This window comes from Pezoporus wallicus, unplaced genomic scaffold (assembly GCF_028554395.1).
Source record: "Pezoporus wallicus isolate ANWC-B61680 ecotype Strahan unplaced genomic scaffold, APGP_CSIRO_Pwel_v1 contig_7545, whole genome shotgun sequence".
Lineage (NCBI taxonomy): Eukaryota > Metazoa > Chordata > Aves > Psittaciformes > Psittacidae > Pezoporus > Pezoporus wallicus.
The window spans coordinates 3,258,989-3,272,910 of NW_026642398.1; the positions used below are offsets into that span (position 1 = coordinate 3,258,989).

At 39.1% G+C, this 13,922-nt stretch overlaps 1 protein-coding gene across 2 annotated transcripts in view; it reads left to right on the top strand.

Moving 5' to 3' along the window:
- FAM135B (family with sequence similarity 135 member B) overlaps positions 1–13,922 on the top strand; it is a 192,938-nt gene that overhangs the window by 118,107 nt on the left and 60,909 nt on the right. For both annotated transcript variants that reach the window (XR_008974967.1, XM_057429781.1), the window contains exons 4-6: positions 1,826–1,965; positions 9,630–9,700; positions 10,330–10,503. Coding sequence is in view for 1 of the 2 variants with exons in the window: in XM_057429781.1 (XP_057285764.1) it covers positions 1,826–1,965; positions 9,630–9,700; positions 10,330–10,503 (385 nt within the window). In the remaining variant the exon portion in view is untranslated. The remainder of the gene's footprint in view (positions 1–1,825; positions 1,966–9,629; positions 9,701–10,329; positions 10,504–13,922) is intronic.

The following is a 13,922-nucleotide window of genomic DNA, read 5'->3' on the forward strand; positions in this document are numbered from 1 at the left end:
AGTCTTGACTCACTGACTTCTGAGTGGTAGGACAAGAGGAAATGGCCTCAAGCTGTGCCAAGGGAGGTTTAGATTGGATATTAGGAAAGATCTCTTCACTGAGAGGGTGCTCAGGCACTGGAACAGGCTGCCCAGGGCAGTGATGGGATCACTGTCCCTAGAAGTGTTCACAAACTGTGTAGATGAGGCCCTTAGTGACACGGTTTAGTGAAGGACTTGGCAGTGCTGCAGTAATGGTTGGACTTCGTGATATTTAAGGTCTTTTCCTACCTATTGATTCCATGGATCTATGATTTCTGCATGGAAAAGCAAAGCAGTACCCTTGTGGCAGCAGAATAGACCTGTCCTGATTTGAAATTCTTTGACAAACTTTCAGTCCCTAAGACTTTCTGACCTGGACATTTATCTTACCACAGCTCATGGACTCAAAACAATTCTTCAAAGCCTCAAATTCCCAGAAGTATCTTCTGAAAAACTGTTCTTTGTAAAAGTGCCTTCTGGCTTCTTGATGGTGATCACAGACCTGTCTCCTTTTGAAGGATTGATACTGGTACACCATTTTTTAGCACTCCTTGACAGGAATGTTCCAGAATACCATTTGCTAAAAGACCATATTTCAAAAGCTCAGGTTCCCAACACACTGAATGCTGGAAAGGAACAAAACTAGCTGAGTATATTTTGCCAGAAGTTGTTACTCAGGGCCTAAGGAAGTAGAATTAGCAGTGGATTCTGGTTAACAGCAAAGACACAACTTGAAAACACCTAACTCTGGTGACCAGTGGTTCATTAAATAGTCATGTAGACATCTTGACTAATGTCGTGAAATTCCTTCCAGGTTCCTCTGAAAGTAATTCACTGTAGTAAATGTTGTTGCCTCCAGTGTGGGTTTGTACAGCTAAACAAGTCACACTGTTTTCCTGTCACTCAAAGGCAAATTACTTAAGCAGTGGACTTCAAGCAAAAATTTGCCTCAATCTAAAGTATTTTGTCAGATGAATGATATCTTAAGTTCCATAGGCTCCAATGTTACCAAAATAAAATACATACATTAGAGGCACTTAAAAGTTAGGAAGGGCAAATCCCACCTGAGCTTATATGAAGTTCATTTGTGATGTGATGATGCATGATGCATCATACAGATGAAGCTATTGGCTGTTTGAATTCAGTGTAGAGAAGCTTAGGAGTTTGGTTCTTGAGTTCCCCAAATTAATCCCAATTGTATGGACCAAACTGCCAACTCTCACATAGGTCAAGGGCCTGGAGGATTACACATGAATTTTGGTGTCTTCTAAAAATGAGTACTTTTTCCTTTTTCTGTTTCCTTTTTCCGTTTCCTTTTTCCATTTTAACTGAAGATGCCTCTGCACTTCCAGACTCTACATTCAATAACTGCTATTGCCTATTGTCCTCCCTCCTACATAGTAACTTCTGGGAGCACCAGAGACATGAAGAAAACTGCCTTCATGACAGATAAAAGATGAAATTTCACAAATGAACACCCACAGTCCTCATCGGTAGAAAACATTTAATGCTTTAGCTTTCATTAGAAATGAAGTTAATAGGGTAAGTGCTGTCAGAGGGTCAGCTATTCTCATTGTGAAATACAAACTGCCTACAGTTTAACATGTATTTTATTTAAGTACCAAGTTTGGAAACCTGCAACCCACAATTACAATCTGTTCCATTACTATTAATTATTGAGAATGCAAGTGTTTAATTACAAGTGCTAACACAACTGGCCTAGATAATCCTGAAATGAAAACATGCGAATAAAAATAAACTCCCTGCAGAGATCCCACCAGGAATCTGTCTGTGTTTTGTGCAGGTGATTCCAGCCTTTGCTCAGCCTGCGTTCATGAAAACACCGTTTACAGCAGAATATTTCAGATTTTGTACAGAAATGAAGAGATCGTTCTTAATGAATCAATGAACTTCAGAGTGCACTTGCTTCTGGATGGCGAAAGGGTGAGTTGTCTTGGGATGCACATAAGAACCAGGAGGGCTGGGATTCCTTTTATGCAACTTTAGGTGTCCCTTGCACACATATCTTCATTTGAGATATGACAGCTTCCATTTGAGAAGCTGTTATGGGGTCCGTGTACTGACAAAGGTCTCCTCAATATGGCTGGTGGAGGTAAAGGGATGATTTATCTGACCAAATACCAGCATCTGCATTAGAAGATTGACTGTCTGGTACCCATCATTGCCTATGCTGACAAAGGTGCCTGGGGTGATTTGTTTGTTTGTAAATGTTATTGTTATAAACATCTTCATTAGGTCAGATTGACCCTCTGCAATGTGTATGTTATGAAATGTTGTCAACATTTGAGCTTTCCAGTGGAATAAGATGTTGACATACACTGGTAAATCAGTGTGCCATAAACTCAAGTGTATCAACCATAGTTTGTCTTTTGTATACACTAGATCACTCATTCTACATATCTGTAGATCAGCCTCACCTGAGAAAACCAGGAAGATTCTGCATCTTCCTAAGACCAGCTTCTACTTCTCCCATCCATTACTGCTATCTTCTTCTCCTCTCTTCTTGTGAATGTTTTTTGTTACAGCAATGACAATACTGTGACCAAGCTCCAGAGTCCCTTTCCACCAGAGGTCTCATCCTTCTCCTTAGTGCTCCTGATTGCAGAAGTGCATGGCAGAGTTACTGGAGCTTACCTTCCTTATAGTCCATGTACAACCCCTTTGTTTTCCATCCTGTCTCAACTAGAATGGGTTCATACTGAGATACTTCTCCTCATGGGGCATTCACTCCTTCAGCCCACAGGAGCACACACACAAGGGTGGGTACATGATTTGAATCACCCATCTTGTTGGGCACCATTGGCTTCCTCTTACTGACGTGAAACTAATATCTTCCAGTGATAACTTCTGTTCCCAGGAGGTACAAGAGAGGAGTAATCTTAGAGTATGGAGAGTACTGTTTCACTGGACTCTTAGAAAGGGGAAAAAGTGTCTTAGTAGAATGCCATTAAGGCCTGGTCCAAGGTGTCATTGCTGTGCTTTGCCAGCATAAGGACTGGTACGAAATAGATGTCATTGGTACTTGGTGACAGTGAGAGACACATGACATGAGTTGGATTTGTAAAATCAGCAATCCATCAAAAATAGGTCCCATAAGTTATGCAGCCAGTGTGAATCAGAAGCTGTGTGTGGACCTTGGGGACAGAGATGCTTACTTGTTCTTCCTTTTGTAACTTTCTATTTGACCATGAAGAAATTTGAATTTCTGTTTTGTCCTATTTCAACCCATATATATATGTACATAATTAGGTTATATATAGATCTAATTTAAAACAGCTAGAGAACTTATATCAGGCTTCTTTCACATGCTTACCTTTTCCACCCACTTTTCGTATTTTGGTTTGAGCTTTTGTTTGGGTTTTTTTTGGGTTTTGTTTGTTTGTCCTCAATTTATTCCTCCCTAGAATCGTTTTCTTTGTGCTTAGTCTTTAAATGAAAAATTACTAAATGCAAGTTTCTCATTATTTGTTAGGAAACTGTTCCAACATGCTTAACTGAATATTAATTTTGTCCTTTCTCAGTGGAACATCTCTGATTAAATGTCCCTCCCCTCAAATTACAGCAGTTTCTGCTGTGTTGAGCAGGGATGATTTCTGATGACTTTTGCCTTAATATTCAGGACAGTTGTGCACTTCACAAAATGAGAAAAAGAAAACCAAAAATCCCACAAGATTCCTCTCATCAAAACTCATTCTGACTCCTGATGTGCTGTATACATCACATTTGTCTTTTTATAGGAGGTCCCTTGGAAAAGGACAGCTCCCCAGTTTCGTATTTAAAGAATGGTTTTACACAGAAAGAGCTCCATCATCTCTGTACGATGAAGTTTCTTTGGGTTTTCAAGCATGTAGAGTAAAAGGATAAACAGGTCTGTTGGTTCTGCATGAGTGTTGAAGACACTAAAAAAATCAAACATAAAAACTAAAGGTCTGTAAAACTACTTGCACGTTGAGCAGACTACCACAATTCACCTCTGCCTGATGCTCCCAGGCCTGTTTTATCTGCTTTGATGTCTTGTCCTCCACAACTTTACAGATGTTACATAAATATAGGAGAGACTGAAGTGTGCCACTCCATCAGGTACCATGATCAGAAGAAACCTTTTACATCCACAGCTATTGTTCAGAGATGGTTTTGCATCTCTGATACCTAATCTATACAATCCTTGCAATGTGGCACTGGCAGAATGCTTGCAGCTTTTTAGTGTTTTAAATATTATCTCTGTTCATAACTTTTTAATTTATTTGATACACAACAGATTTATGTCCCTTTTGTGCCAACTGTGTGCTATGGTGATGTTTTGGATTTTTATTTGGTTGAGGGTGAAGGATTTGTTTGCTGCTTTTTCTGCAAATGGAAGTTATGATGAATAAGGAAGTCACACTGAGTAATGGAAATATTGACTTCATATGCTTCATATGCTTGATTCTATGATTCTATGTAGTTTTTGCTGTCAGAGCTGGAATTATCAATTATTATAACAAGGAAGCAGTATACTTATGGTGCTACGGTAGTTTTGCTGCTGAGACACATTGCTGACATAGGCTCAGTACACAAAAAAAACACCGAACAAAAAAACCTCAGTGTGAATGCCCGCATTAGATTATATGTTACTGGTTGTTTTGGTTTTTTTTCCCCTTCTTCTTTTTCCCTCTTCTTGCATAACCCTCAATAATCTTAAATATGGAAGTACATCTCTTTTTGTCTGGCATTAAATGGAAAAAACTCTCTACTATCTTCCTAGAAGTGGCACTGAGCACAACTTTCAGAATATAAATGGTGTTTTAAAACTTTCTGATTTATTAGATGCCTTTTCCTATACTACCCAAAAATACAACATTATTTTGAATTCATAGGGAACGATACTGCAGAGACAACTTTTACTGTTACAAAGAAGTCTAATATATTTTCATAAGCTTTTGCTTTCATTCTCATTAAAGAAGGAGGTCTGCCGCTTTCATCAAGTAATAAACCAAGTAACTTGTCTGTCTCCTTGCTTGCTGGCTCCATTCAGGGACAATTTACTAGTAGGGAGAGGACAGAGTGAGGTAAGCTGGGATATCACAGTATATTAGATTTTGTACTTTCCAGAGAAATCTAAGTGGGATTGGACATCCAGATCGTTCTGCCTGACATTCTGGCTAAATGGTTAAATATTATGGACATATATCACAAGAATGCTGGAAACTTCAGTATAATCACAGCTCTTGAAAGGTAAACCAAAGATATAAAGCTAATCCCAAAAATGTAGAATTCAGAACTGAAAGGATGCAATTGATTGATTCCAGGCCAGTTCAACAGAAACTGAAGTACTTCAAATACACTTTTTTTTTTGTATAAAATACTTTTACTTTTCCTATACTAATATTTTCTACTGTAGAGATTCCAAACAGTGTTCAATGGAATGCGTTTCTCTCTCAGTGCAGTCTTTTGGCAAGAGACGCAGTTTATAGAAAAGAAAGAGGCTCCTTAGAAAATATCCAGAACTCCTGACAGCACCTTCTGGAAAACTGTGTGTGCTCACAGATAAGTATGGAGTCTTTCTGCATGAGCCATGAGGCCCAAGGTGGGAGCTCTAGGGGAAATGTAGGCACCCCCCAGCAGTGAAGAACACAACACTGAATCTGAAAACTTATTTTCCACAAGATGATGCTAGAGGAAAAAGGTAGAGATGCAAACAATGAGGAATTAATCAAATGAGAAATGACAAAATTAATTTCATCATTTGATTTAAGGGGGGGGGGGGGAAATATCATGTATTATTTAGAACGAAAGCTTTCAAAATTTATGTTCAGAGCTGTCTTCACTTGGTCTATTTTTGGTTGGAGACAAGATCAGCATGTGAAATGCAATATTTCCCAGAGGGTAGATGTTCTAAATTTCTCTTATAGTCATTTGGGTGTATGGAATATTATAGAACAGAATAATATTCCCTGTTCAGTATGAATATATTTCCACATACACAGATCTTTATTTTCTTTTTCACATGTTGCGATTTTAATCGTTAAAACAGCTGAGAGGTCCAAGAACTTTGTAGAACATTAGGAAGAGCCTATCACAGAATATCTAGGAGGACACTGCTTGGCTTAACCAAACACTGATTATATTCCAGAGAAAATTTTCAAGCTAATTTCTTAAGTTGGCTGGTGTTAAAATTTGAAACTTTTCTTCAGGAGAAAAAAAAAAACAAATAGGTAAACCTGATACTCTATCAGAATTCTGGGCAATTACACAGTCTGTAAATTATAACTGTGGAAAATACTGTAATAGTCCCACTAGTGCTAAAATAAACAAACGATACTTAAGGACAATATTATTTCATATAGGAGCTTAAGGAATGATAAAATTTGAGTGCCTCTTCTGTGTGAGCTATGGAAAGGCTATTTTATTAGCAGGTATCAAAGCTGTATAGTAACTATTGTCTTGTAATTATTGTACCTAATTCTGTGTTCTGGTTTCAGCTTTAGAAGTTATTTTTCTCACTGGTAGCTGGTGCAGAGCTGTGTTTTGGCTTCAGTCTGAGAACAGTGTAGATAACACACCAATGGTTTAGTTGTTGCTCAGTAGCATTTACCCTGATCAAGGACTTTTCAGTCTCATGCTCTGCCAGTGAAGAGGGACATGGGAAGCCGGGAGGAAGCAGAGACAGGACACCTGACCCAAACTAGCCAAAGAGGTATTCCATACCACAGCACATCATGCCCCATATAGAAACTGGAGAGAGTCACCTGAAAGGGACCAATCACTGCCCAGGTTGGTCTGAGTATTGGTCAGCAGGTGGTGAGCAACTGTATTGTGCATCACTTGGGGTTTCTGAGCTTTTATTTCTTCTCTTGTTGTTTCCTATTATTATTATTTGTATTCATTCTATTATTCCTATATTTTACTTTATTTTAGCTATTAAAGTGTTCTTATCTCAACCTGTGAGGTTTAGATTCTTTTGATTCTCCTCCTAGCTTACCTGGAGGAAGAGGGGTGAGAGAACGGCTGCATGGTGCTAAGCTACCAACTGGGTCTAAACCGTGGTATTTTGTTGTGTCTCAACCTGTGCATAAACCATTTAATTATGATTTCTCATTAAGAGTCCAGTGATTTTTGAACTGTTCACTTTTCACTTGATTCAATATTACCTCCAATATACAAAGGAAAACATGTAATCTGTGTAGTGAGAACTGTGATTTGATTTTATGTAGGGTTTTGCACTGTTCTGAGCAGTCTGGTTATGATACAGTTATGGGATTAAAAAAAATCCTATACTTGCACCTTAACACACGACCCCATGCAGTGCTGAATATCTCTAAGTGTCTCAGACATCTGCTCATTGCCTCAAGGTGTTTTGAGCTAGTGTCACTTGCTATAGGGCTTGTTTTAAACACAGACTCAGATTTCAGTGACAGTTGCAGGTGTTCAGCAGTATTAGGCACAGACCCAAGATTTCATCCCTTCTGTTGGAGGATGAGGATGAGGTTTGCTTTGTCTGAAACACTCGAGCTGAATTCCTAATTTAAATTCAGACCGCAGCTTCAATAATGATTATTTCCTTTGCAATTGCCAGCAACTGTGATTTTTAGTGACAACAGCTCATTAAAAAGGAAAAAGTCTTTTATTCTGAAAGACATACTTCCAGGTGTTTTGAGACAAATGCAAAAGAGAAAGCACATTTTCAGTAAACAGAAGCTGGAATTTTCTCATCACATCTCTGCCTGTGGTCATGCTAGAAGAATCATAGAATAGTTAGGGTTGGAAAGGACCTTAATATCTAGTTCCAACCCCCCTGCTGTGGGCAGGGACACCGTATTACTCCAGAAGGGTTTAAATTTTGCATCTTTGATAATTTTGTCAAGGTGTAAACGATCCTGGACTCAATTTTCTTGCTTCAGCAGAAGAATGGTACTCTGTAGATGGAATTTCACCTTTGGAGAACCTAGCTAAATATGGTTGATGTTACATATTCTAAGAATCGTACCTGTCAAAGCAGGCTAGATGCCTTTGACATTGCCTTCAGTGCATTATTGGTATATTCTGTTATTAAGAAATAGAATTCCTCTTGCTTAATTTAAGCCATCTAAAATTAAAGTGCGTCTAGACCAAGATATTTCTCTAGGCTCTATCTGTTATTACTGGAAAGAGGCAAGCACAAGCAGAAATCAGTCATCCTTTTCCAGTGTGTACTTCAGGATGGGTCAGCTCACTGTGTGCATCTGCTGGTTGTTTTCCAATGTCAGAAGACAGAACCTGGATGTCTCACCTCACCTATTTGTGGCAAAAAATGAGTAAAAAAAGTTGTATTTATAATAGCCTCTTCCCAGTGAATAACTCCACTTCTCCAGCTGCATTCCTTCCAGCCCTGGTTGTACTCTGGTATAAAATATTCTTATGCTCTCATTAAAAAGAAAAACAAGCAACAAAAACCAAACAAAACAAACCAAAGCTAATTTTCTAATAAAATGAGCAATTTTTGTTCACATTTTCATTTAGGTTGATAGAAATAAAACCTTTTTTTTATTCTACTAAACCTACTTTGCTGGAAAAAAAAAAAAAAAGACATTTCTAAGGAGTGAAGGAAGTGCTGGTCAGCTTAATCCTTTTCCTCTTCTGGTTTACTTATTTTCATTGATTATGGTTGTTTTAACTGTGACAAAATAGGATGTGTTATCCTATGTAGTCCTTTTCAGGTGAAGGAACTGACAGCTTCCTTCATGTACTGTGTCAGAAAATACAATTAAAGTATTTTATTGACAATAAAAGAAGGGTAATCTTGCTGGTGGGACCTATAAGATGAAGATACCAATGAACTGGCTTATCACCACACATTATACATTCGGTGGTTTTGGTGAGCTGAACTGACTCTGTTTAAACACGCTGAGCATTCTAAACTAAAGTGAATAATTAAACTTCTGATAATTAAAGCTTTAAAAACAGCAAAAAGAGTTGAATTTTGCAAAGAAAATGGGATAGATGTGAATCAATGATGAACTACATCCATGAATCTGTCAAGAGCCAGAAAGAGTGACTGGAAGGTAGGAAAATCTCAGTTTGCTGAAAAACACGTTAAAAGGCTAATGATGGAGATGAGAATTTGTCAGAATTATTTTAGCCATTTCTGATCGTTTTAAGCTGCAAACTTTGAATCTTGCATTAGTTACAATGAGGTAACCAGAAAGATTCATGACTGTTTCTTGACCAAGAAAACCTATTCCTCATTCGGGCGACAAGGAAACCCAAACAAATACTCGTTCAGTGAGGGCACACAGCTTCAGAAATACTCCACTGACTCAGTGTGCAAAGAGCAAGGATTCAACACACGCAGTACACTGTGCATGCTGATTACTCATGTTTTGAGTGATTTCTTTGACCTGACAGGACACCTCAGAGCCGATAACACCTCTGACTTCTCTGGTTCCCCCTGACTCCTTCAGCCATTATCTTGATTTGCTGTCACATTGGCTCCTTTCCGCTACTGTGGTGGGGTGCTTTTGTCGCTGAATATTTCTGCCTTTGCTCTTATCAGACAAACCCATCCACTTTTGCCTTCAGTGTTGTGGTAGACGACTCTTAAAGGTAACCTTGCCTTTCTCTTTTTGTAGGTGGAAGATGCATTAAGTGAGGCAGATTTTCAGCTCAAGTTGGACCTGCACTTTACTGATAGCGAACAACAGTAAGTGCTGTTTTAAAGCTTAATTGGTAATGTAGTATGAGATTTTCAAAGTTGTTATGTTGTTCTATCTCTCCTGCTGTTAAAGTCAAATGGAATATGACCTCTGTGTGAGCAGGGGCTGCGATTCATGAGCACGTGTATCTCAGGAGACACCAGAGTATTCTCTGGCTGAAGATGGCTGAAGAACATACTAAGCACTTTTCTCGTATTAAGAAGCAAAGCAGTCTCTATAGTTTAGGAGGAAGAAGTCTTCCCACTGAGTTTTATTTCTTCCAGTTGCATCTGATTCCCTAAACTTAGGTGAAGTGGGAGCAGCATCCCTTCCTGAGACATAGCAGAAAGTGTGATTCCAGATATTATTCAGTCATTGAATCACAGAAAAGGCTTCCAATGACTTCAGCGACATATACAGGAGGACAGGACAGGAGGAGGTGCAAAGAAATCACCTAAACTCTGTTTCATGCCAAGACTGTCCCCCTGTGATTTTACTCATATCCATAGGGCCCTAAACAGATTTTAAGAACAAGTTTTGTTTATCTTCAAGATACAAAAAGTGAAAGCTTGTTCTCAGCCAAGATTAAAAAGAACTGAGACATTCAAGCTATGAGATTGTGCTCTTTGTGTTCCAGGCTGAGAGATGTTCCAGCGATCCCCATGATCAGCAGCCGTACACTGTGTCTCCACTTCCACCCCCGGAGAGGTCTGCACCACCATGTTCCTGTCATGTTTGACTATTTCCACCTGTCAGTGATATCCGTCACGGTGCATGCATCACTGGTAGCATTACACCAGCCCCTGATCAGGTAAAGGATGCAGAAATGTCTCTTGAAAGGCAGAGACTTCTCTTATGAGTTCTTTGTATTACTGCATAGGAGAAGGTAGAGGAAAGAGGATAATTTAATTTCAAGGATTTTTGGTCCAGAGCTAGAATTCTGCAGTTTGGTGTTTAGGGCCAGCCTCTGACACAGGCTACTTCCCTTGAGAAGACAATAAGGGTCTGATTGAAAACTAGCAAAACCTTTGGGAAGAGGTTCAGAGGTTTTAATTAGTCTTGAACTCTCTGTTTCCCATCTGTAACATGAGGAACGTGGAAATTTTCTTCTCTTCAGCAGTTTTTCCTCTTTAGCCTAAAAACCACTAAGAGCATTTACATTTCCCCCTTCCCCCCCCCCCCCCCCCCCATTGTTTTTTTAAAGCATTTAGGACAGTTGGAGTCTAATCTCATCTGTGGCCTCTGTACATTAACATAATTCATAACATGGCTAGAAGAAGGCATGAATGAGTCAGGACTGGATAAGACTCTGTTGGTTTCTGCTTTGCAGCATCATCTGATTAACCATGTAGCAGTATAATTCTAGCTGCCACGGGGTCTAGGTGTGATTTATGTTATCTGATTCATAATGACAAGAAATTAATTCAGAATTCCTTCAAACAAAACAGGGCTGGAGGTCAATATCCTCTAATATTTAGAGCAGGCGAGGGGAAGCAAAGGTCTTTCTGGCAATTTACTTTGTGGTCAATCTTGTCATTGCATGAGATAAAGAGTGCTGAGAGGGAGGGAACTCCTTTGGTCCTGAAACAAAAAGCAGTGCTCAACATTATTGTGCTTCCCTTACTCCAGCAAGGCCTTGTTGTTTACCAAGTGACCAGGAGACTCAAGTTTATCAAATATTGTGCAGAGAACACTGCATCAGAAAGAAAAGATGAACCTGTAGACCCTTTTTAGCTCAGGTTTTGTGTCTTGACTTAATACATCTTTGCTTCAGTTCTCCATTTGTGTAAAGGCATTGTTTGTGCTCAGTGCCGTAGAATGAATTGAGACTGTAAGAGGCTGAATTGTGACAGTGATGTGACTCATATTTATGGATCAGACTGGCATACCTTTTTCTTCAGCAGCTGAGGTACAGGTGTAACTGCTATATCTCTCCCTGCTATCTGTTGACTTTTAAAATAGTGAATTAGATTGTAACAGACTCCTTCTAACCAGATAATTTTCTTCAGATAATTTGCCCATTGTTCTACTATATAAAAGGATGAAAGAGCAAGTTATCATGTTTAATAACTGTTTTCAGTGCTTTGTTATCCTCTAATGAATGGACTCGCTACTGTTATTAGGCATAAATCTCCTAATATTTTTGTCTAACTGATGAGCAACTGTTCCATAGTCAGATTATTATAGCTTTTAAAATATAATATTGTGGACATTTATGAACTATACAATATTTTTACTTAATGCAGTGGAATGAAGGTTTTTGACAATGCAATATAAAGTCTCAATCGCTTAAGGCAGTAAAATAATTTTAAAGTGTGATACTGAGGATTTAGCTCCTTTTTATATTGAGCATTCTCTAAATATAAATCAGGGTGAAGACATTAGTCCCAAAGGAATGCCAGTTCCAAGCATTCTGAAACAAAACCAGCCAACTAAAATCTGGTTTTCTCACAACTCAAAGCCTTCCTTCTTGGAGTTTACTAGCATTACAGACAAAAGGGTTTAATTGTACAATCAGATCTCTATTTTTGTAACACAATAGAACCCAAATGACTGTAAAGTTTTTTCTGTCACATTATGGAAATAATAAACACCAGATAGTTGCATTGTCTGGGAAAAATATCCATGCAGTATTTCACTGTGTTTAGTTTGCTACCTTGAACTGCGCCATCGTAGTACGTACTTTACATGTATATACATATTTTTTCCACACATATGTATACACTTAAATGTAAAACAGGAATAGTTCTAGACCTACCCTGAAAATAAGCGTCACATATTATGTACAATTGAAATTCACTGCTGTCCTGAAGTTATCCTTGGATACACTTGGATACTTGGAAAACAACTTTGCCTGAAGCAGAGGTTTTTGCTCATATATGTGCTGTAGACTCAGCTTTTCATGTCTTGTTAGCTTTCTGGGTATATTCAATACTCTTCCCCAAAGTTCTTCCCTGTTGCCTGTATTTCAACAGTGAAAACAGTAGGGAAAATATCAAGACTGAGTCAAGCCTTTCCCTGCAGGGTAATGTACACCCACAAATAGCTCTTGTTGAGCAAACCTTGCCAGGGTGCTTCCATTGACTCCTGTTTTTTGACAAGAGAACATTTTGACATTGATGTTTGTCCTGGTTAATAATTCTTACATGATCAATATTACATTAGGTTTGAGACTTTGAAGCCCTCACCTCTGACCAAACTGAGAATGAGTGAAATTCATGTTTCTGGGATTCTTTGCAGGATTCTGCACCTGGGAGAGGGCAACCCCTGGTATCAATACAGGCTGGGGGTTGAATGGAATGAGAGCAGCTCTGAGGAGATGGACTTGGGGGTATTGGTTCATGAAATATTGGATCTGAGCTGGCAGTGTGCTTTCGCAACCCAGAAAGCCAACTGTATCTTGGGTTGCATCAAAAGAAGCATGACCAGCAGGTTAAGAGAGGTGATTCTGCCCCTCTACACTGCCCTGGTGAGACCCCACTTGGAGTACTGAGTGCAGTTCTGGTGTCTTCAGTAGAAGAAAGACATGAATCAGAGAAGGGCCACGAAAATGATCAGAGGGATGAAGCCCCTCTGAGGAGCTGCTGAGAGAGTTGGGGTTGTTCAGCCTGGAGAAGAGAAGACTCTGGGGAGCCCTTACTGCAGCCTTTCAGTACTTAAAAGGGGCTTATAAGAAAGATGGGAAAAGACTTTTTTGCAAGACCTGTTGCAATACAATGAAGGGCAATTTTTTAAACTAAAAGGGGAGATTCAGGTTGGATGTGATAAAGAAATTCTTTACAATGAGGGTGGTAAAATACTGGCACAAGTTGCCCAGAGAGGTGGTGGATGTCCTATTCCTGTGACAGTCAAGGACAGGCTGGATGTAGTTCTGAGCAACCTGATCTAGTTGAAGATGTCCCTGCTCATTGCAGGGTGTTGGAACTAGATGTTCTTTGAAGGTCCCTTCTAATCCAAACTGTTCTATGATTCTATAATCTATGATTCTATTCTATGATTCTGGATGGAAATTTTGCGATTCAGCTTTTCTAAAGAGTATAACCCTCAGCTTTTTAAGAGAGTCCCAATTCTTGGCAGCTGCTAATGGCTTTATGTATTTACTAAGGAGGTGAGAGGCTGAATAGAATGGTAATGAGGCAGACTTGCAGTCAAATTACCTCCAGCTGTGGTATCTCTACAACAATCCTATTTGGTATAGATGTGTGATGACCAGGAGCACTGTGACACCTT